Source organism: Erythrolamprus reginae, chromosome 2, assembly GCF_031021105.1.
Source record: "Erythrolamprus reginae isolate rEryReg1 chromosome 2, rEryReg1.hap1, whole genome shotgun sequence".
Taxonomy (NCBI): Eukaryota; Metazoa; Chordata; class Lepidosauria; order Squamata; family Dipsadidae; genus Erythrolamprus; species Erythrolamprus reginae.
In genome coordinates this window covers 125838284-125862355 of record NC_091951.1, presented here as the reverse complement: position 1 = coordinate 125862355, position 24072 = coordinate 125838284, and the positions used below count along the sequence as shown (strand labels likewise).

General features: G+C 44.4%; 1 protein-coding gene across 2 annotated transcripts in view; it reads right to left on the bottom strand.

The window, feature by feature from the left end:
- Positions 1 to 5166: 5166 nt before the first annotated feature.
- The window catches only part of ADRB2 (adrenoceptor beta 2), a 90411-nt gene continuing 71505 nt past the window's right edge, over positions 5167 to 24072 (bottom strand). The window contains exon 2 of one of the 2 annotated variants that reach the window (XM_070739421.1): positions 5167 to 7238. In XM_070739421.1, the coding sequence (XP_070595522.1) occupies positions 7204 to 7238 (35 nt within the window). In that variant the 3' untranslated portion in view covers positions 5167 to 7203. The remainder of the gene's footprint in view (positions 7239 to 24072) is intronic. The other variant, XR_011558041.1, reaches the window with a different exon arrangement.

The following is a 24072-nucleotide window of genomic DNA, read 5'->3' as shown; positions in this document are numbered from 1 at the left end:
ACTTGGTGGAATGGCAATTAAGACTGATGATGTCAATTCTTTATAAATATTTTTTACAAGTATGGCATCCAGACAGCAAAACATTTAGTTGAGGTTTACGATTTCTGCAATGTGGCTCCAAAATGTGCCTGCCATTCCTTTCATTTTTCATGTTTTTTATACCACTGCACTAACTACTGCTGATCTTGGTCATTGTGAGTTACTTGCCTGGCTCTTTGCTATTCTTTAACAAGTGATTCCCTCCAATGTACAACTTGTATTCTTGCCAAGGATGGCATGACAACATCCCATGAAACATCTGGAAACGTGATCTCCCTATTCCACCCTGGGTGAATTCCATGCGGTCATTGTCCTGCCTATGGCAACTTGAGAGCAGGTCAGGATTGCTTTACAAGTTGACAGTCATCTTCTGAATGTATGACATAGGATATACCTGTGTGCCTGGGTGTTTGCATTTCAGAAGTGTAGATATTTTGTAGGCTATTTGCATTTGTGCAAAGCTGACATTCAAATACATAGAAACATAGAAACATAGAAGTCTGACGGCAGAAAAAGACCTCATGGTCCATCTAGTCTGCCCTTATACTATTTTCTGTATTTTATCTTAAGATGGATATATGTTTATCCCAGGCATGTTTAAATTCAGTTACTGTGGATTTATCTGCCACGTCTGCTGGAAGTTTGTTCCAAGGATCTACTACTCTTTCAGTAAAATAATATTTTCTCATGTTGCTTTTGATCTTTCCCCCAACAATACCCCTTTACAGGAGTTTTGAAGTGCATAGTTTTTGGCAGCAGCTCTTGGAGTACTTAACTTGCTTACGGCAATATACTTGGGTATATTATTTTATGTATGTTGTGACATCTTCTTTATGTATTTTGTGCGTGGTTCAGAATAAAGCTACCATTTCAGTGATAATCATGCCCTACATTTTCATGTGCATTGTTAATAGGAGACTAATGCACAGCTAATAACAGTTATTGTCAAAATACATTGGAATTCATGAGAAGTAGCAGAGCTGTAATGGACTCTGAAGAACATCAGCACTAATGCTACTATTTTTTTTAAAAAAGGGACCATTTTAATGCCTACTTTTACAGTTTTAAAGGAAAAGAAGTTAAACAATGGTTACACTTGCAGATATAACCACCAGCATTAGAGATATATGTCTCCTCACTTGTGAAGCATGAATTGTGACTTGATGGTTCTGGAAATTTTATTAGGGGTCTGTGATTTTGAAAAGATGAAAAGGACTTTTTTTTTGCCCCTTCCATTACTGTTTGAGATTAACGTAGGTAACTAATGTTGGAACAGAGTCCCATCCCAGTTAAACAAAGTTCCTTCTAAAGCAATAAATATTCACTCAAACCTAGTTCCAAAACTATGGATAATGCCTTATCCTACACTTTGATGTGAATTATGCAGCAAGAGCACCAAACACAAGGCCTTCCAGGATTCCAAAGATATCCCTGTGACCTTTAAGAGGTCTTTAGCTGCTGACGATGTGATAATACTGTATAAAATATCTGGGAATTTAAATTTTCTACATAAAAATAAAAAAGTTCTCTCAGTTCATGCAAGGCATGAATATCTTAAAAACAGATGGTCTGAAAGGACAGGAACAACAATATAATTAGCAATCCTGATTTTCAAGGACATGGATTCATCTTAAACTTAAATTCCAAGAAATGCTATTTAATCAACACATTGAACACCGCTACTAGAACAGTGTTTCCCAACCTTGGCAACTTGAAGATATTTGGACTTCAACGCCCAGAATTCCCCAGCCAGCAAATGCTGGCTGGGGACTTCTGGGAGTTGAAGTCCAGATATCTTCAAGTTGTCAAGGTTGGGAAACACTGTACTAGAAGATGAAATCAAGACTTAATTCGTAAAGTTTAGGAAATACTAGTCTATTGTCTAAATGTCTAAAATATTTATTGGTATGTGTGATATGTTTTTGCAGATCTGGTGATGAAATAATAAAAGAAAACCTCTTTGGTTTAGTTTATACCCTGTAATAGCCCCGATACATGTTCTGTAATTGTTCAGATTCTTGAATAATATTTTTAGTCAGAGTTGCTCTTCATTTAACCTGCTGTTGTTTTCACACCACAAGCAAACATTCAAGTATTTCTAAGATGTGTTTAGTCAACCTTTTCTCTGGAAGAGAAATACCCAGAGTCAATTTAAATATGATGCAAGAGTTCCATTAAATAGGAAAAACTAATGGGTTCTTTTTTAACTTATTTTTAAAAAGCCACAGCTATTTATAAGCCAAGCATGTTTCAAAACTTCAGCATCAGGGGAAAAAAAACTGAGCATTGCTTGTGCACCCTGTCCTTAAATGAAATGCTCCACACCCCAACAAACTGCTTATTATCTGAGTAGGTTTTCCACAGACACTTGCAGATTAACAGAGTTGAAAGGGACTGTATAGGTCAGTGATGGTGAACCTATGGCATGGGTGCCACAGGTAGCACGCAGAGCCATATCTGCTGGCACACAAGTTGTTCCCCTAGCTCAGCTCCAACGTGCTTGTGTGTGCCAGCCAGCTGATTTTTGGCTCTCACAGAGGCTCTGGGAGGGCGCTTTTGGCTTCCAGAGAGTCTCCAGAGGGATGATGGAGGACGTTTCTACCCTCCCCTGGTTCTAGACAAGCCTTTGGAGACTGGGAGGGCAAAACACGAGCCTACCAGGCCTACCAGAAGTTGGGAAATAGGCTGTTTCCAGCATCCAGAGGACTCCAGGGGGTGGGAGAAGCTGTTTTCACCCTCCCCAAGTTTTGAATTATGGGTGTGGGCACTTGTGCATGCACAATAGCATGCACACATGCTCTTTTGGCACCAGAGGAGAAAAATGTTCACCATCACTGGTACAGATCATCTAGTCTAACCCCCTTCCTAAGCAGACTCTACACTCTTTTTGACAGATGGCAGTTCACTTGTGGCTGTTTCCTACAGAACATGCAATTCCCAGTCACTCATGCACACACTCACTCACACTCGCATTTCCCACCCAACAGCATATAATAAGCTCTATTTGAAAAGGTATCCTGGATTCTTGGGATCAATATAGTTCCCACATCACTCGACTGGTTTGTTAACATATACATCATCATAGCTGGCAGCCAGTCATCAGTGGTAGATTTCTGTGACTTCATTCTTTCCCCCCTCACCCTTGCTAATCAAGCAACTAAATTCTTGGGAGTGGAGGAAAACCCTCATTTGCCTCCATCTGGAGCCAGGCATGGGTTAAAAGGTGGTTTGGGCTTTCATTAAATTACATATCGCTGATTTCTCAAGGATCTGCAAGAAAATTACTGGGAGGGAGTGGGAAGATTTTTTGCTTTCCTGTCTCTTGTCAAATTGCATGCTTAAAGTTGGAAAAACGTCACAGGAAGACAGGATTATTATGTCCCCTCCTGATCGTTGTGGCCCGTCTGTGTCCTGCACAGCTGATCACGGATTCTGAGGATCGAGAGATGGGTGTGGATTCGTATCTTAGGCCAGTGTACTTGGCACCAGAGTCTGATAGCAAGGAGGCTGGAAAGGAAACATAGAAGATTGGCAGCAGAAAAAAGACCTCATGGTCCATCTAGTCTTCCCTTATACTATTTCCTGTATTTTATCTTAGGATGGATATATGTTTATCCCAGGCATGTTTAAATTCAGTTACTGTGGATTTACCAACCACATCTGCTAGAGGTTTGTTCCAAGCAACTCTTTCAGTAAAATAATATTTTCTCACGTTGCTTTTGATCTTTCCCCCAACTAACTTCAGATTGTGTCCCCTTGTTCTTGTGTTCACTTTCCTATTAAAAACACTTCCCTCCAGAACCTTATTTAACTCTTTAACATATTTAAATGTTTCGATCATTTCCCCCCTTTCCCTTCTGTCCTCCAGATTATACAGATTGAGTTCATGAAGTCTTTCCTGATACGTTTTATGCTTAAGACCTTCCACCATTTTTGTAGCCCGTCTTTGGACCTGTTCAATTTTATCAATATCTTTTGTAGGTGAGGTCTCCATAACTGAACATAGTATTCCAAATGTGGTCTCACCAGCGCTCTTATACAGTGGGATCACAATCTCCCTCTTCATGCTTGTTATACCTCTAGCTATGCAGCCAAGCATTCTACTTGCTTTCCCTACTGCCTGACTACAGAGGCTGAAGGCCAACTAGGGACTGTTGCAGCTCCATAGGTGCCCATGAGTGACTCAGAAGAAGGGGAAGAGCCTCTTCTTGATGCCAGGGAGTGCAGAAATGTCAGAAGACATGAGTGGCTGAGCAGGGGGAGGTCTCTGCATGAATAGATATCTAGAACACTTGGCCATGCCTTTTGGCTCTTTAAGGATATTTGAGGTTTGTGACGAGCTAGGGTGGAAGTCAATGTTCAAATGTGAGAGATGGATGATCTGATTGTGCTTTTGGACTATGTCTGTGAATTACAAAGTCAGAAGCTGAAATCTGTATCTCCGAGCTTCCTGCCAACTCAGCGTGAGTCATGTTAATTAGAGAACTGTGATCAAAGAGAGACTATTTGGGAGTTTACATTACTGTGTGAGTCTCTAATGAGCAGCTGTGATGTACTGACTTAATTCTGGCTTTGCTGATGTATTTTAACCCTCCTTGCTACTAAACTATTGGAAATTACATGCTTAAATCTTGTCAAATCTGTGTGTGTGGACTTATTTCTTGGAAAGCTCATTGCCGGAACAGATCACTGATCAGCATAATTGCATAAACTCTACAAACAGGAATATAGTCCAGTTTGTGGATTAATTGGCTGAAAAGTTAATAATCAAGTGAAGATGGCATCACTACCTGGCATCACTAATGGAGCAGTAAGGGGAAAGAAGAACCAATAGGATATTAGTTATCAGCAGTGATCAGCTATCAAAAATTTTACTACCACACTGTGCGCGTGGCTTTTGCAGGTTGCCCTGCATTTTCTTTCAACATCTTTCAGTGCAAATTGGGTGCTCTGGGATGAAGCTCCATTTTTGCTGTCCCCCCCCCCCGTCCAGGCAGCAGCCCACCCCTGCACCCCTGGTTATCAGTATATTTCATTAAGTTCTCCTCTGAATATGTGTCTAGATCTGTAGAGCAAAAAGAAAACGGTAGCTGGCAGACCTGGATAGATCTCAGTAGATTCTGGACATCACCATGCAATAGATTCATTTTTATTTTGGTTGAGCCAGTGTCTTCCTATGGATTTCATCAATGTCTCTTCTTAGAGAGGAACCCTAAAAAGCCAGACAAACTCTGCAAGTTGCTCTTACAATACAATCAGCGAATAAATAAATAAATAAATACATTTCATAACTGGAGAGCAGCACTGATGGAAGCCCATTGTATCTCAACTTCACAGCAAAAAAAGAAAGAAAAAGAAAGCCAGGCAGAGTCCAATTTTCCCCATTCCCTCTTCTTACATAATATTTAAAGGTGCAGGATCTAAAGCAGATCATGCATAAAGGTTCACATGTGCATACTACCCTTGAGTGCAAACTACAATACAATCACTGGTCAACCAAAGCTTCTGTGTAGACGGATAGCTTTCTTAGAGTTTACAGGACAGGAATTCCTTCTCTTAAATCAGAAGAGGTGAAGAATTCTGCACAACAACACTGAACATGAAATCCATGTAGAAGAGATGGAAAACTACTTCCATAAACTGGACTCCTTCTCATAGAAGAGCATCAGGCATTTTTTTAAAAATTAACAGATAAGCCACTCATGGCCAATGAGTGGCTTAAGGATCTCAGTTGCAGAAAAGGCAGTTGGGGAGAAATAGGAAATCCATGCTGTCTCTTTCATTGATCAACTGCACAATGCTGAGCTAGCTGGCAGGGGTGGGACTGACAGTGGGTTCCTCATTGTCATCTCATAGGACAAACATCAAATAATCAAGAGTAAGAACGTTTTCCCCCACAGTTTTAAAGCTGAATGTTACTTTCAAGTCTTAAAAACTTTACATGTGAAATCAAATGTTTTACATCTCAAAATTCTTAATGTATAGGTAATGGGGGCTTGTTAGAAAATCAGAGTTTTGAAGGTTCTCTTTCGCCTTGAGGTCTTTCCATTAAGCAATTTGTACCGCTCACTGCTTTCTCTGGTGATCCACTGTTTTACTCCATTTTGTATTCAGTCTGTTCCCTTTTTAAAAGCGATTTGGAAGGATTCATGAGCTGGCACAAGTCAAGCAGAAAAGTCCAGATCTCTCAATATCCAAAAGAAGAATTCAGTTGCTTCCCACCAGGAAGGGAGAGGAGAGGAAAGGAAAGGAATATATATATATTAGAGAGAGGGGGAGAGGAAGGGAGGGAGAGAGAAGGAGGGAGAGATAGAGAGATTGATTGATTGGGTTTTTTTAAATAGTGAGAAAGATATGAGAGATAAAATGTTTACATATAGAAAGAGAGAAAAGTGCCTTCCAACCATGTCCTTTTTCAGTTATTCTTTAAAGGAAAGTGGGCAGACATCTTTGTCTCTGAAAACTGATGGAAAATTAATTCTGTAAACGTTGAGTAAAAGTTAGTTAAAAAGTTAATAAAAATGATGCGATGTTTTTGAAACTATGTGGTACAACTTGGCTCTCTAAAACTTGCAAGAATAGAAACTAGCTTGAAAATGCATTGTAAAACCATTTTAATAGTGCTTCCCTGTTTATGAGTTCCAGGGCTATTTTTGTTTTCCTAAACGTGATTCTCCTGGGCTGCACTAAGATCCGGTTCCAATCCTAACAATCCGCCAGCTAAAAAGCCTGATGTTATGCGTCCTTTTTATTAGTAGATTAAGAATAATATGGGAAATCATATTCCCAAGCTTTCAGTTCCTTGAGATTTCCTGTGGGGTTGTGAATGATTGTTTTAACTCTTCCCCGGCTTCTGAAAACTCATGATTCAGCTCCATGAAAATGTTTTCATTATTGCACTGTGAAGGTTCCCTCAATCCGATCTCAAGTGGTGCTTTCAAACAACGAATTTGTTTTCTCCTACTTGGGTCCCAGAATGATTCATTCACTGCAGATTCCTCACGTGTCACAATCTGGAGCCTTGGCTTACTCCATCTGCTCATTCCTTTGTCCTTCTTTGAAGGAATGTGTAGTTCTCCCATCCTGACAGAAATATGGCTGAACGTGGACCTGTCTCTCCACAAGCTTCTGCAAGTTGCAACGGATGAGGAGTTTTTTGCCCATTCAACTTTCAACCATTCCAGGGCACCCAGGGATTTCTGTGGATAGAAAGAACCGATTTTAGTTAGCTTGTGGTGATATATTAACTCTACAAAAGTTACATTGCAATGGTCAATTGTTTATTAGATTTATATCAAACCTTTCCCTTTTCCCTCCCATCATCACCATCACCATCATCTTTTAATGACCCCATAAGCCCTTTTGGGGTGGAGTCTGGCCAACTGAATGGAGCCGAGTGTTTACTGTCACCATCCCATTTCCTTCCCCCTCCTCCCAAAATCCTGCAACTTTAGGTTGAGTTGCTAGAGAGTGACTGACACAAAGTCCCTTAATGAGCTTCTGCCATTGAGGATAGTCCAGAATCTGAGGGTTTTTTCTCTTATTCAACACCTTCATTGTCACACAAAATTTGACTCTTGAAGACCTCTCTTAAAACCGTTTATCATTCTTCGCTGTTATAGTATTTCCAACTGCTCTTAATATTGTATGCTGCCAAAACATTATGGAATTGGGCTAAAACTACTTCATTGCAAAAACACATTTATATTGACTTTTGCAAAGTCTTCGATTCAGTGGTCCATGACAAACTACTCCTAAAACTCAAATCCTATGGCATCTCAGGATTCCTCCACAGCTGGATTACTGCATTCCTGTCAAATAGGCAACAATTTGTCAAAATTGTAAGCGCCATTTCCACCCCTGTCCCGGTTAAAAGTGGCATTCCCCAAGGCAGCGTACTAGGACCTACTCTATTCATTCTCTACATCAATGACCTCTGCGATCATATCACAAGCAACTGTGTTCTTTTCGCCGATGATGTAAAACTTTTCAACACCACGGACAACACATCTACTCTCCAAAAAGACCTCGACTTTGTCTCACATTGATCTAGCACATGGCAACTTCAAATATCAACCAGCAAATGTTCTACCCTCCACATTGGCAAAAAGAATCCAAACCTCATATATAAACTGAATAAACAAAATTTCACAGCCAACCCCCACTCAGTAAAAGACCTTGGAATACTAATATCAAATGATCTAAGTGCCAAAGCCCACTGCAACAATATCACCAAAAAGGCTTCTAGAGTTGTTAACCTGATCCTACGCAGCTTCTGCTCTGGCTATCTCACGCTACTCAACAGAGCCTACAAAACGTTTGCCAGACCCATCCTTGAATACAGTTCATCTGTCTGGAACACATACCACATCTCGGACATCAACACCCTTGAAAATGTCCAAAGATACTTCACCAGAAGAGCCATTCACTCCTCCACTCGAAACAGAATACCCTGCGAAAGTGGACTATCAATCCTAGGTCTAGAAAGCTTAGAACTACGTCTCCTAAAACATGATCTAAGTATTGCCCGCAAGATCATATGCTGCAACGTTCTACCTGTCAATGACTACTTCAGCTTCAATCACAACAACACAAGAGCACACAACAGATTCAAACTTAATATTAACCACTCCAAACTTGACTGTAAAAAATATGACTTCAGCAACTGAATTGTCGAAGCGTGGAACTCATTACCTGACTCAGTAGTGTCAACCCCTAACCCCCAACATTTTCCCCTTAGACTATCCACGATTGACCTCTCCAGGTTCCTTAGAGGTCAGTAAGGGGCGTGCATAAGTGCACCAGTGTGCCTTCCATCCCCTGTCCAATTGTCTCTCCTTATCTCATTTATCTTTTATCATTTATCTTTTCTAATATGTTCACCTATACTTTTGTATCTTTTCTTCTATTCTTTTCTTTACTTATATCATTACAGTACATATCTTTCTCTTCAGTGTGTATTATGTATTGGACAAAATAAATAAATAAATAAATAAATAAATAAATAAATAAATAAATAAATAAATAAATAAATAAATAAATAAAATAAAAATAAAATAAAAATAAAATAAAATAAAAACATGTCTCTGCATTCACACCTAACTAACAGCAGAAACTTCAACGCTTCAGTGCTGCTAGTTTAAGGTCCATTATTGCAGTGAAGAAAGGAGTCACTTACAAGGAGAAGATCTCCCTGATGCAGGAAATAAAATCACACACTATGTCAGCCTCTCAACTCTAAGTTTTAAATCTTACATCTGCCCTTTCAGGCTAGTAACCTGTGACTCTCTTTTTTCCAGCTTGGAGATTGTAATTTACCTGCTCTATAAGTACCCAAAGGTTCTTTTTCACTGAGAAACACTGATTCCTGCTTCACCAGCTTTAGTCCTTACACTAGTCATCATATTTGTTTCTAATCAAAGTCATGGCCCTTGTTCATCTCATATTCAATGACCCCCCCCTCCCCTCAATTTATCAAGAAGGTTTTAAAAAGCAAAATTGCAAAGAACTTGAAATGCACTGGCTTAATGGTTGAGAAAATAGCAGATGCATTAAATGTAACAAATAATGAACACAGCTCCACATAAAGAAGTCAAAAGCAATACATATTGGAGCAAAATGCTCTAGCTTTTTTCCACTATACTGATGGGATCTAAGTCAGAGGTTGACACACGGCGTTGACCTCTCCTCTATAAACTTGGCATTTTGCAAGAGAGAACACTGAAAATGTTGATCTAGAATGCAAAAGCAGAAAAGGGAAAAAACACACAGGGGAATTCATATTTTTGAAATACGAATGAAAACACAATTGGGACTGCCTGCACTCAAGTGAATGAATCTGTCAAAATATACAAAAACATTTGCTCAGGCATCACATTCTTTTGGCTTTTTAAGCAAAGCTGGTGACATCCCCCCCCCCCATTTCTACATCACTTTTGCATTTTATTCACTATTTGAGCTGAAGATGCATCATCTCTGACATGGATACAGCTTCCAAAAATATTGTTTATATATGCCCCCTACCTCTAAAAATTATCAGATAGGAGGAAAAGGATAAACATATGGAGGGTTCCCATTAATTATTAAAAGTTTTTATACAGTGTTTTTTTTTTTTTTAAATTAAGTACTTCAGAGTGATTTACAATATTTGTACATGCATAAGATAAAAAGAGTTTTAAAAAGATAGGGGAAAAACAAAACAAGAACAATTCATACAAAAGCAAATATTAAGGAAAGTTAATGACTTTTCTATGAAAATCAGTGAGACTCCTGGATTGTCTCCGAAGAAGCCTACAGTACTGTCCTTCGGGTTCTTAAAAGAAAATTCTGCCTTCTTAGATCAGACTGCAAGCCTTGCCAATGGCCCCTAATTCAAAGACTCAGAATGGGGTAACACCAGAGGTGGGTTCCTACCAGTGAGATCTGGTGTGCCGCTCTAGTAGTGGCTTGCCGATGATGCGATTTTGGCACGATGATTCAGGTGCTGCCTTTGCCGGTTCCTGAGTGCCACCATATTTTTTTTCTAATTTCCATCCAATTTTTAGCTCTCTGACCATGCACAGAAGTAAAATTGTCCCTCTGCGCATGCACAGAATCAAAATCATGCAAGGGGACATGTGTGTGTGCGTGAGCATAGCAAGCACTTTCATGCACAAAACATTGTGATGTGCACCGGTAGGAGGTGATAAGAGGAACCTGTCCCACATGATTGAGAAGATGTTGTGAAACCTGGCTTTTCTTTTGGAAGAATATGACTCTGGTATCAACTCTGAATTTAGAAAAATCCCAAATTCCAGGCTCATTCTTTCAGAAAGAATACTACCTCTTATATTACTAACTGTAAATAAGACATGTAAACCTGTTTCATATCTTCTATGGCCAGTTATATAGAAAGTTCTGGTGGTACAATGATTAAAATATTGCAGGCAAACTTTGCCCACTACCAGGAATTCAATTCTGGCCAGTTCAAGGTTGACCTAGACTTCCATCCTTCTGAGCACAGGTGAGATTCAACTGGTTCTCACCGGTTTGCCTGAACCATTAGTAACTTGCTTATGCAGTTCACATTGTTTCAGTGGTTCCTGGCACTCTTTTTGAAAGCCTCTAGTGATGGAGCCCCCACAACTTCTGAAGGCAAGCTATTCCATTGGTTGATTGATCTCAGGAAATTTCTCCTTAGTCCTAAGTTGCTTCTCTCTTTGGTTAGGGTTCATCCATTGTTTCTTATTGTGCCTTTTGTTGCTTTGGAAAATAGATTGACTCCCTCATTTTTGTAGGAGCCCCTCACATTTCCTCATCAAACAATTAATCAGTGGAACAACCTGCTTCCATAAGTTGTAAATGCTCCAATACTGGAAATTTTTAAGAAGAGATTGGATAAACCTTTGTCTGAAATGGTGTAGTGATTCCTGCCTAAGTAGGGAGTTGGCCTAGAAGGCTTCCAAGGTCCTTTCCAACTCTGTTATTCTATTCTATTCTATTCTATTTTTTTTATTTATTTTATTTATTAGACTTGTATGCTGCCCCTCTCCGAAGACTCGGGGCAGCTCACAACAACAATAAAACAATATTACAATGAAACAAATCTAATATTAAGAACATATAAAACCCCATCGCTTAAAACCACGCAGTACACACATACCAAACATGAAATATAAAAGCCTGGAGGAGGTGTCTCAGTTTCCCCATGCTTGGCGATACAGGTGGGCCTTAATTCAATTCAATTCAATTTATTAGATTTGTATGCCACCCCTCTCCGAAGAATTTGCGAAAGACAAGGAGGGTGGGGGCAGTTCTAATCTCTGGGGGGAGTTGATTCCAGAGGGCCGGGACCACCACAGAGAAGGCTCTTCCCCTGGGGCCCGCCAAACGACATTGTTTAGTCGATGGGACCTGGAGAAGGCCAACTCTGTGGGACCTTATCGGGTGCTGGGATTTGTGCAGTAGAAGGCGGAACAATATTGGAACAGTGCTATTTTATTGTGAGTTGGACTAGTGGGAAATTTCCTAAGGGTGAGACAATCAAGCTGCCCACACCCACCTGGTTACATGACCCATTTTCCACAGAAAACACTGGGAGCCACAAAACCTGGGGAGGTGTGGTTATGTGGGGGACTGGGTGGGAGTGACTGGGTGGGAGTGACATTGAGTTGGTCATGCTCACCCACTCACATAACCACCAAATCACACCACCAAGCCACGTCCACAGAACCAGTAGTCCAAATCAGTCAAATGAGGAGCCATATTATAGGGGACTATATGCTGATTCTGTAAACCACACAGAGAGTGCTGTGCTGTAAAGCACTATATTGTGGTACATATGGCTAAATCCTATTGTTATATAATATTTATTGCATTTATTAAAGCTCACCGCAAAAACTACATTGTCTGCTCACTTTGTACAGCTGACCTCTTTTACACTAATTTACATCAATTCTAATTTCATTTGTACTAAGAAGGTTGGAGTAATCTAAGAATTTCCTTCTAACTACTTATATCTCAGCCTAATTATAGAACACATTAGAACTCTGCCAATTGGGGGTCCTAGTATGTCAGTGAAAACATGACCATTTACAGTTCCAAGAGAATGGGAAGTACTGCTGCTGTTTTATAAATCAGGAAACGATCTGCATGTTGGATTTAGAGAAGGAATTTCCTTTTCTCAACTCTCTCACACTAATAAATTTTAAAGCTTATCTCAAATGTTTAATAAATATAAGGTAGTAGAAAATAGCAGCTACCACATTTCTCATTAATGAATTGTTATCAACATAAAAAGAAGTCATGTGTGACTAAGGATTAAAATATTAATTGTGACATTTGCTGATGGTTAACGTTCATTTTACAAGGTCCTATGTCATGATAGAACTGCTGAGCTACAACCTACAGTAGGTACCAATATGGCTCATGATGGGGGATGTTGGGAGTTCTGGTTCAAGCCACCATGATTGATTGATTGATTGATTGATTGATTGATTGATTGATATATTTATTTATTTATTTATTTATTTATTTATTTATTTATTTGTTTGTTTGTTTGTTTGTTTGTTTATTTATTAGATTTGTATGCCACCCCTCTCCGAGACTCAAGGCAGCTAACAACAGTAAAAAGACAATATAAACAAATCTAATATTAAAAGTAATTTTAAAAACCCCATTTTAAAGAACCAATCATATATACAGACATACCATGCATAAATTTTATAAGCTTAGGGGGAAGGGAATATCTCAATTCCCCCATGCCTGGCGAAAGAAGTGGGTTTTAAGAGGCTTACGAAAGGCAAGGAGGGTGGGGGCAACTCTGAAATCCGGGGGGAGTTGGTTCCAGAGGGTCGGGGCCGCCACAGAAAAGGCTCTTCTCCTGGGTCCCACCAAACGGCATTGTTTAGTCGATGGGACCCAGAGAAGGCCAACTCTGTGGGACCTAACTGGTCGCTGGGATTTATGTGGCAGAAGATGGTCCCGGAGATATTCTGGTCCGATGCCATGAATCTAGTCCATTTGTTTGATTTGCTGTAATAATCATGGCTATCTACCTGGAAATTATCTCTGAAAGAATAGGACTTTTTCAAACTCCAGACATGCTAACAGTCAGAGAACCCATAGTCCAAACTACATAAGTTTTTTTTTTCCTGTGAAACACTTCTATTATATTAAGCAACAATATTCATGGACAGATGGGTGACTATGGACGGTATCTTGGCTGTAGCTAGAAAGTCATATTGCACAAAACCTTTAGCAAGCATCTACATGAATATACACATAAGAAATGGAACAATAGAACATCTGTTCCTTAGAAATTTGCTGTGTAATGTTTAAGATTGTTTAGTGGGAAAAATAGTCTCGTTGACAATTTAGTCATAGCCCTCTCCTAATAAATTCAGGATTGTTGCTTTGCTATACAAGAGTGCCAAAGAAGGGCACCAAAAGGGTGCTATTAATCAGCCTTGTTGAGTATATTAAAATATATAGAAATTCTGGATCCTCTCATATTATGGAAGGTAGTTTATATAATGTGGAATAAAATTACACACACACACACACACACATGCAGGCTAAATGGCAAATTATAATAATTAAATCTTTTAAATTCACATAGCTACTTGTGTGAAGGTAGCTCCAATTTCAAACATTTTATCTATATATGAAATAGACTGGAAGGTTTTAGAGCTGGGTGACAGGAGTGAGATAGCAAATAAAGGCAAATAAATAAGGTGATGTGACAATAGTACTCTTAACTATTTTTAAAAATAATTAAACCTGGGGACCAGAATACCTCCGGAACCATCTTCTGCCTCACAAATCCCAGCGGCCGATAAGGTCCCACAGAGTTGGCCTTCTCCAGGTCCCGTCGACTAAACAATGTCGTCTGGCGGGCCCCAGGGGAAGAGCCTTCTCTGTGGCGGCCCCGTCCCTCTGGAATCCCCCCAGAGATCAGAACCACCCCAGCCCCCTTGTCTTTTATAAATTTCTTAAGACCCACCTGTATCGCCAGGCATGGGGGAATTGAGACCCCCAGACTTATATAGTTTATGTATGGTATGCTTGTGTTGTATGATTTTTAATGATGGGTTTTTAAGATGTTTTTTTAATGTTAGATTTGTTACATTGTTATATTGTTACTATTCTTGTTGTGAGCCGCCCTGAGTCTGCGGAGAAGGGCGGCATAGAAATCTAATATATTATTATTATTATTATTATTATTATTATTATTATTATTATTATTATTATTACACTCTATTGGCGGAGCATCATGCTACAACTGGGTTATTTGGAAATGTTTATGGCCAAAAGGGAACAGATGTAGAATATCCACATTCTACATCTGGATACATTCTGGGATCAGAATTGCATCACATTATTTCTAAAAGTAAAACAATGGAGTTTCAGATCTGTAACCCAAAGCCCAACCTGGTGAGATAATGCACTGATATCAGATTATTACCCTAGTCCAGTGTCATTTTTGGAGCTGGAAAGGAAGGGCACATGCTTATGTGCAGAGTGTATATGCCCACTGTTACATATTAAGAGTGCCTGTTTACAACTAGTCCTCTGTTCAAGTGGGAAAATGCCAGGTGCTGATTCGCTGAGCCATTTGACAGCTCCCTATATAAGGGCAAGCTGCCAGATCGACTCCCTGCTGGATCTTGTACATAGTTGTATGAAATCTGCTTCCAGTTTCTTCACTCACCCAACTTAACACCCACAGCTTTAATTGTATACTTCCTTTTTTTTGCTCTACGTTCATAACTAAAGTAGTAATGCACATATATGAATGGAGATTTCAAAGTGGGTTTATTAAGCCTCTTCTTTTTGTTGTTAAAATTGCAACTGCATTGTTTTGTTGCAGTGTCAGGGAAGCCTGGGAGAATCAATCTAAACAATAAGTATATATATACACCAGGGTGATTCGACACAAAAATATGTAACCCTTCCCTGGTGCAGAGCTGAAGGGATTGGATACTGTAGCCTAGAGGATAATTCTCTGCCTTACAAGGCAAAGGTTGCAGGTTCAAGTCCCAGTGGGTATGGCTAGCTGATGAGGCCAAAATAAGGCCGAAATAGATCTATCCTAGTCTCCCTTAATTTTCAAATTCAGCAAAAAAAACCCAACAACATGTGACACACACACACACGCACACACACACACATATATATATATATAGCATATAAATATTTGGACAGGGAGTCTTTGATCACGGTCACTCATGCCCTTATCACCTTGAGATTCGACTACTGCAATGCTCTCTACATGGGGCTATCTTTGAAGAGTGTTCGGAAACTTCAAATCATCCAAAATGAAGCTGCGTGAGTGGTTATGGGCCTTCCAAGGCATACCCATATTTCACCATCACTCCGCGGACTGCATTGGCTGCCGATTAGTTTCTGGACACAATTCAAAGTGTTGGTTATGACCTACTGTACAAAGCCCTACATGGCATTGGACCAGATTACCTCTGAGACCACCTTCTGCTGTACGAATCCCAGTGTCCAGTCAGGTCCCACACAGTTGGCCTCCTCAGGGTCCCATCAACCAGACAATGTTGGTTGGCGGGATGTAGGGGAAGAGCCTTCTCTGTGGGGGGCCCGGCCCTCTGGAATCAGCTCCCCCTGGAGATTCACACTGCCCCCACTCTCCTTGCCTTTGGAAAAAGTCTAAAGACTCATCTATGTCGCCAGGCCTGGAGTCATTAGATCTTCCCCCCTGACCAATGAGTATTTTAGCGTGTTTCACGGAGTGAATGGTAATGAATGTTTTTAATTACATTAGAACTTTTAGGGTTTTTAATTAGATTAATTGGATCTAGATGTACTGTTATGTTTTCTTTTTGATATGTTGTGAGATGCCCCGAGTCCCTGGAGAGTAATAAATCCAAGTAATAAATAATAAGTAGACTTTCCCTAAGAAACTATAGGGGATTTTAAAAAGCTCTTTCTTTGACCTTTAAGCAAAATAAATCGTGACTGATAAAAATGCTAGGTTACTTCCCACTTTCCTCCCATTCACAATATAACAGAGTTGATGATATGCAAAGCAATTCCTTGAACCAATAACGTCAAGAGAATAAAATTCTGAACTTTGACTGATGAACCTTTTGCTCTGAATATTGTTATGTCACTGCTACGGCTGTAGAATGGAGGCTAAATTGTTTCCTCCTCCTAATGCTGTGGCTTCCCGTAAGCATCGTAAGCATCGCTACCTTTAATTTTCATGCAAAGTGCTTCTTCTTTGATTCCTGCTAGTAATCTTTTGCTATCAGGTCAGCAGGCAGACGTGAATCCAAATAGGATTTCCCAAGTAGTGTTGTGCTCTTGAAGCCAACTCAGACAGATTGTGGTGAAATGAAACCCAGAACTGAAGAAGCTTCATGGATGAGAAGTGAAATGTCTTCAAGGAAAAACAAGAAAGCCCAGTGGCCTTTTGAAAAAGCACCTTTGGCACCCATAACTGCTTGTTATTAGTCAAAAACAACTTACATTTGATAAATAAATTTTAAAAAACACACAATTAAACTTGATGTTATTCCAAATGAAGTAAGAACGTATTATATAACCTTTGTGCTCCCACCCCAATCCTAATTTAGCTCTACAGAATAGAAAAGTCAAAACCAACTTGGACTTCTTCATCTTCTTAATGGGAGTTTTTCCCATTGGCCATCTGATACAGTTAATCAATTGGCTGAGAGAGAGAAAGAGAGGTAGGAAAAGGAGAGGGGAGAGAGGGAGGGGAAGGGAGGGAAGGAGAGGGAGAGAGCGAGGGAGAGAAAGAAACCACTACCCTAATTTTTCTCTGCTTAATTAGGAGAAAACCAGGGACTTATTTCAGGGAGTCTAACTCAGTGGTTCTTAATCAGGGGCCGATTTCATTTTTCAGGGGAGTGATGGAACAAAAAGGGGTGATGTGTGGGTGAAAAAGGAGCGATAGGGGGGAAATTGAGTGAGAAGTTTTGGGGACACTTTTTTCGTACAGTGAATGGCTGTATATCTCTCGTACAAAAAAATCAGATTGCTTGCTATTAGTGGATTGAATTATGTTTTTAAATGTTCCTCCAGCTAGCTTCAGTATAGAATAACGCCGGCTGACTTACCGGCCCCACGGCGATGTTGCTGAAGGGCCGGGCAGACTCGGACCCTTCAGATGGCGGTCGCCATCTTGTTTTCGGCCGAAATCTCGCGAGACGAGATTTCGGCCGGGAATGCCCTGCCCACGTGGCTGGGCATGGTGTCAGGTCTGGGCGGGGCCTGCTGGCCCTATATAAGGGGCAGCAGGCCAGGAAACAGCCTTTTCGCCCGGACCTGGTTTCATGAGCAGACACTCCTTGGTGCTGCTCGGCCGCCATTTTGTGTCTCCCTCGTGTTGCGGCCGCCATTTTGTGGCCTACCGAGGGGGCGAAAAGTGCTTGGAAGACTTCTTGCTTTTACTCCTTCACCGAGCTGTTTGCAGCGATCCCCCTCGGGCCCGAGGGGGACTGGTAACCTCCTCCCGGCTGGGAGGAGGGCGCGGTGGGGGTGTTGGGTTTGGGCCCCCGGTCTTGGGCGGGGGGTGTTCCTGGATTGCAGGCCTCTAAGGCCTGCCTGTGCAGGGAGGTTTGCCATCATAATAATACATTACTCAATAACTACTGTGTCAATATATATATATATAATTGTACTGTTATACCCAATTCAGGGGTTAATAGGGGTAGCAGGGGCTCCCAGGCCCTAGGTAGGGCCCTGTGGGGGGAGTTGGGCCTGCCATTCGTGCTGTGGGTTTCGGCCTAGGTGGTTTTAGTGGCTTATTGCTTACCTAAGGGGAAAGTGTGATGGCTCCTAAGAAGAGGCCTGCCACTGCTCCTATGGCTCCGCCAGCAGCGCGCCCCAGGAGGGCCCTTAGGCCTTCTGCCCGGGCCCGGGCCAGCAGGGAGGGGACTGCTGGGGTGGTCCCTGAACAGGGGGGGGGTGGTCTCGGTGCCTCCTGCCCCTCAACCTGATTTTTCTCCTGCTATGTCTTGGGCCAGGGTGTTGGAGAGGCTCGATGAGCTCGAGCAGTGGAGGAGCGGTGCGGTCCCCGGAGTGTCCAGCGATCAAGTGCCTGCGGCGTTGGGGAGAGATCCGGCGGCGGCCCAGGCTGGGCAGCCGGCTCCGTTCGGACGGCAGGCTCCTGCAGGGCCGATGGCGGCTTTCCCGGGCCCCACACCATTGGGCCCCCCGTGGATGTCTTCAACCCCGTACGGGGCAGGTGAGGCTGCACCACACACCACATCTCTGTCTTTTCTTCCTCCCCCCGCCCCGGGTTTTCCCCCGGCGGGGGTCGGGAGTGGGTCCAGCTTTTTGGGGTCCCCCGCGGGCACCTGCGGGCAGGTGTGGGCTCCGCCGGTTCCTCCTCCGGGGCCGCCGGCGGCCAGCGCTGCTCCGTTGTCTGGGACGGGTCCTGCGGGGACACCAGCGGTGCCAGGGGCAGGGGGGTGGGTTCCTCCGGCCCCTCCTGTCATGCCCCCGCTCCCGGTTTTCCCCTACCCCCATGGGGTGGGTGTTTTTGGTGTGGCGGCCAACTCGGTATGGGACCCCTTCGCTTGTATTAAAGCGGGGGCCATACCGTGCGGGCTGCCGTCCACCCCTCTAGGATGCCACCTTCACCCGTCGGTCAAGGAGGCTATTTGGCGGGGCGAATACGTCGATCTTTTTTCGCTTTTGAACCGCGAGGTTCCCAAGCAGGAGAAAGAGATTGTCCCGGGGGAGAAAACGAAGAAGACCAAGGTAACGAAATGCTTCAGCTCCTGGCTGTATGCCTTTCTTACCTATGGGTCGGTAGTGATCCAACGGCAGCCGGCTATGGCCTCTGCCATGTTTAAGTATATAGACTTAATTGCCAGGGCCCATTTTGAATATAAGGGCACCATCTGGCGCCATTATGATAAGGGTTTCCACATGAGGATGTCTGTGGAGCCCAACTTGCCGTGGGATATGGTGGTCCCGGACCTGTGGTTCCGGGCCACGCATATGTCCGGGAAGGAAGGGTGTGAGCGCATGGATAGTGGGCACTTTATGGAGGAGGAGCCCGGCGCGGCTTCGCCGGCCAAGGCGACTCCGGGTGTGGCTGGCAAGGGGGCCTCGCCCGCTTGTCATGAGTTTGCTGCAAAAGGGGCGTGTTTTCGTCCCTTTTGTAAGTACAAGCATGCCTGCGGGAATTGTGGGGGGTCCCATGCAGCTTCAGTCTGTCCCCGCCCCAAGAAAGGGGCGGAGAAGAAGGGCGGGGGTCCAGGAAAACCTCCCCCACCAGCTGGGGGAAAAGGGGCCCAGCCCAATTAATGTTTCTGTACTTGAGGGTTGGTTGATCGACTACCACCCTCGCCCGAGAGCCGAGTTGCTCTTGAGGGGCTTCTCCGAGGGATTTAGGATCCCTTATGTGGGTATTAGGAGGGCCTTCATGTCCGACAACCTCAGGTCGGTTGTCGGGCATGAAGACATTGTACGGGCTAAGATTCGAAAGGAGGTGGCTGAGGGCAGGGTCCTTGGGCCCTTCCCGGAGCCGCCCTTTCCGAATCTTCGTGTGTCCCCCTTAGGTGTGGTCCCCAAAAAGGCGAGTGGTGAATTTAGGTTGATTCACCATTTGTCTTTTCCAAAAGGGGAGTCAGTGAATGACTTCATTCCTGACGAGCTTTGTTCCGTCCGGTACGCATCCTTTGATGCGGCCGTGGCTATGGTTAGGGAGTGTGGGGTGGGAGCCCTTATGGGTAAATGCGACATTAAGTCGGCATTTCGGCTCCTCCCCATTCACCCAGGCGACTTCGAGCTGCTGGGCTTCCATTTCGAAGGTGGGTTTTATGTGGATAGGGCATTGCCGATGGGCTGCTCTATTTCCTGCTCCCTCTTTGAGAGCTTTAGTACCTTCCTCGAGTGGGTGCTCAGGAGGCGGAGTGGCCTGGGGTCTGTCGTTCATTACCTTGATGATTTCTTGGTGGCCGGGCCTGCGCAATCGGAGCAATGCTTTGCTTTGATGCGGGACTTCGAAGCCCTTTGTGCTCAATTGGGGGTGCCTTTAGCCTCCGAGAAGACCGAAGGCCCTGCCACCAGGATTACCTTCCTGGGTATTGAATTGGATTCAGTGGAGCAATCTTCCAGATTGCCCCTGGATAAGTTGATTAAGATCAGGTCCAAACTTGAGGCGGTCCTGGGCTGCAGGAAGGTTACTCTTCGGCAGCTCCAGGAGTTGGCTGGGATTCTTAATTTTGCCTGTCGGGTAGTGGTGCCTGGTAGGGCTTTTTCTCGCCGGTTGTATGATGCGATGAAGGGGCTTAGTTTGCCCCACCATCGTACCCGCTTATGTGCAGGGGTCAGGGCTGACCTCTGCGTGTGGCGGGAGTTTTTGGAACGTTTTAATGGGTTGTCGTTTTGGCGGCAGGAGCTTCTTTTGGAAGCGGAGCTGCAGCTGTGTTCCGACGCCGCAGGGACTTGCGGTTTTGGGGTAGTGTTAGGTGACCAGTGGTGCTGGTCGGCATGGCCTCCGGAATGGAGTGCCTGTTCGTTGGTTAAGGACTTAACCTTTTTGGAGCTTTTCCCCTTAATAGTGGCCTTAGAGCTCTGGGGGGAGCAGTTCAGGGATAAGACTGTGCATTTTTGGTGTGACAATCTAGCGGTTGTCCATGTTGTGAACGCCCTGTCCTCTAAGAGTGACAGGGTGATGCGGCTTGTCCGCCATTTTGTGCACAGGTCCTTGTCTTTGAACGCCTTGTTTTTGGCTAGGCACGTCCCTGGTTTAGATAACGGGGTGGCTGACGCCTTGTCCCGTGGTCAGTTGTCCAGGTTTCGGACCCTGGCCCCGTGGGCCCGAGAGTCGCCGGAGGTGTTTCCAGCCCACCTGTGGAGCCTGGGCGGGCTCTCGAGAGCTGGAGAGACGAGGCCTCCAGGGCGATCGCCTTATCGGTAGCTCCTAGTACCCTGCGAGCTTATCAGCGTGCAGGTAAGGAGTTTGGGGATTTCAGGCTGGGTAAGGGTTACCCCCATTGCTGGCCTGCCCCGGTGGAGCACCTAGCTGAATTCTGTGTCCTGCTGAAGGGGCGTGGCCTTTCAGTGAGGACTATCAGGGCTAGGTTAGCCGGCCTCGCCTTTCTGTCCAAGGCGGGGGGGTTTGGTGATTTTACGGGTGATTTTCGCATCCGGAGGATGCTGGAAGGTTGGGTGAGGGAGCGACAGGGGTTTCCCGCTGACGCTCGTCGGGCCCTGACGGTTCAGCAGCTGTCTCTGATTAATCAGACATTTGGCAGTCTGTGCGCCTCTCCTTACGAGGCTCGGCTGTTCAGGGCAGCGACTTGCGTTATGTTTTTCGGGGCCCTCAGGGTCAGCGAGGCAATGGCCTCCTCGCAGTCTGACTTGTCGCTCCGCGCCTTCCAGCTCGCTGATCTGTCCTTTAGACAGGGGGGTGTCTCTCTTTTGGTGAGACACTCCAAGACAGATCAGTTACACAGAGGGGTTAGACTTGAACTTAGTGCAGCCACCGATAAGTCTGTTTGCCCGGTGGCTGCTTTGCAGCAATTTTGTGTTTTGCGTGGGTCAGGGCGTGGGTACCTTTTTATACACCAGGATGGTTCCCCCCTGACCCGGTATCAATTCTGGGCGATAGTGTCTAAGGCTATGTCTCAGGTAGGCATGGATCCCGCCGGCTATGGAACGCATTCGTTCCGTATCGGCGCCGCCACTAGTGCGGCACTTTCCGGTCTCCCGGCCCAACGGATTCAGGAGATCGGCCGCTGGCGGTCAGCGGCATATTTGGGTTATGTCAGGCCCGCTGAGGATCCGGGGCAGGGTTTAGGCTAGGTAACCTCTCTGTGTGTGTCCTCTTCCAGGTTCCCAGTCCAGGCAGAAACCGACGGCGCTGCTGTGTGGCCACAGCATGGTCTTCTGGGCCGGCCGCTCAGCAGCCAGAAGTGCCATCGGGACCCAGCTGTCGTTGGGACGGTGGGTCAATGTTGTTTGGATGGGCCGGAGGGGTATGCGGTGGGAGGGCCTCCTACCGACGCTGCTGGGTACGCAGCATCTCAGGGCGGTACCCGGCGCTGCTGGGCGGGCGGCTACCCAGGGTCGCGCCCAGATGGGACTGGGTGGTCGGCAGCCCATAGCCGCACCCAGATGGCTGGTCTTGCACCTCGGTGGCAATGACCTATGCCTGCTTGGCGGTCTACCGTTGATCGTCCAGGCGCGCGAAGACCTGCGGCGGCTTCGCACGGTATGGCCCACCACGCAAGTGGTGTGGTCAGAGATCCTCCCACGGATCGTTTGGAGGGACGCCATTTCCCTTAGGGCCATCCACCGGGTTAGACGTAGGGTGAATAAGGCCGTGGGAAAGACTGTCAAAGAATTAGGGGGGATTGTAGTTGCCCATCCCCTCATCACTGTAGATCGGCCGTGGCTTTACCGGGCCGATGGCGTTCACCTGTCAGAACAGGGGAACGCCATTTTCTTACAGGACCTGCAGAGGTCTCTGCGTGAGCTGGCGCAGATAGAGGGGGGAGTCGGGGGGCCAAGATAGAGATCTGACCCCCGCTCCGTGGCAGGTTAGGGGCGGAAATCTGGGTGGTTTCAGCAACTGCGCGTTCTCCCTTGGGCATCTTTGGGGATGATTGACAGGTTCTCTCCAAGACCATGGTGGGTGCTACCTGCGCACTTGGGGGGAACCTGTCTTTGGGTCCCGCTATTGAAGTCCCAGGGTAGGGGTGAGCCGGCGGGACCCCCCTCATGCGAGTGTATGGCAGGGTCTCAGGTGAGGGAGAGGTCCCTCACCTGGACCAGCATCGATTACGCCCATAGTTGCCCAGGAATGTTGACCTTTTACGTCATTTCCGCCCCGGAAGTATTTGTTTGACCCTGCAGGTCCATTTGGTTCCGGGTCATAGTTAAGTATGTTGATTATGCAAATTTATGCTAATTCATGCTAATTTAATTAATAAATTATGCAAATTTATTATAATAAAAATGACCCAAGTTTAAATCCAGCTCTTGTGTCCGAGTCGTTACTCCGTCTCTTCTGCAATATCGTACACATGTGAATATGCATTGCTTATCTTCATGCGTGTTGTGCAGCAGCCTCTGCACATACAGTGGCATGCCATTGGTCAGAATGGGAAGTGATGGAGGGGGAAGCGCATATTTCAAAACATCACATGCTGAGTGGATGTGACCTGTGACGTCAGCTGTAATGTCAACGTAACTGTTGAAACCAGGCTTAGCGACCTCAACGTGTTTTTAATTTGCAGGTAGTGCTTTTTATTTTGAAGGCCTCTCAACATGGCCAAGAAGAGGAAGTTTCACCAATATTCAATGGAACATCTAAAATTGGAATTCGCCTCATCTCCTTCCAACGTGTAGCTTCCATTTTGTTTTCTTTGTGAGAAAGAATTTTCAAATGAAGCAATGAAGTCTTCCTGACTGAAAGACCATTTGGTAAGAATTCATTTGGATAAATCTGACAAATCAGCATTGTTTTTCCAGTCCTTGAAGGCAAACCTCACACTATCAGAGAAACACTGATTTTATCAGCAATGAAATAGATTGTTGCCT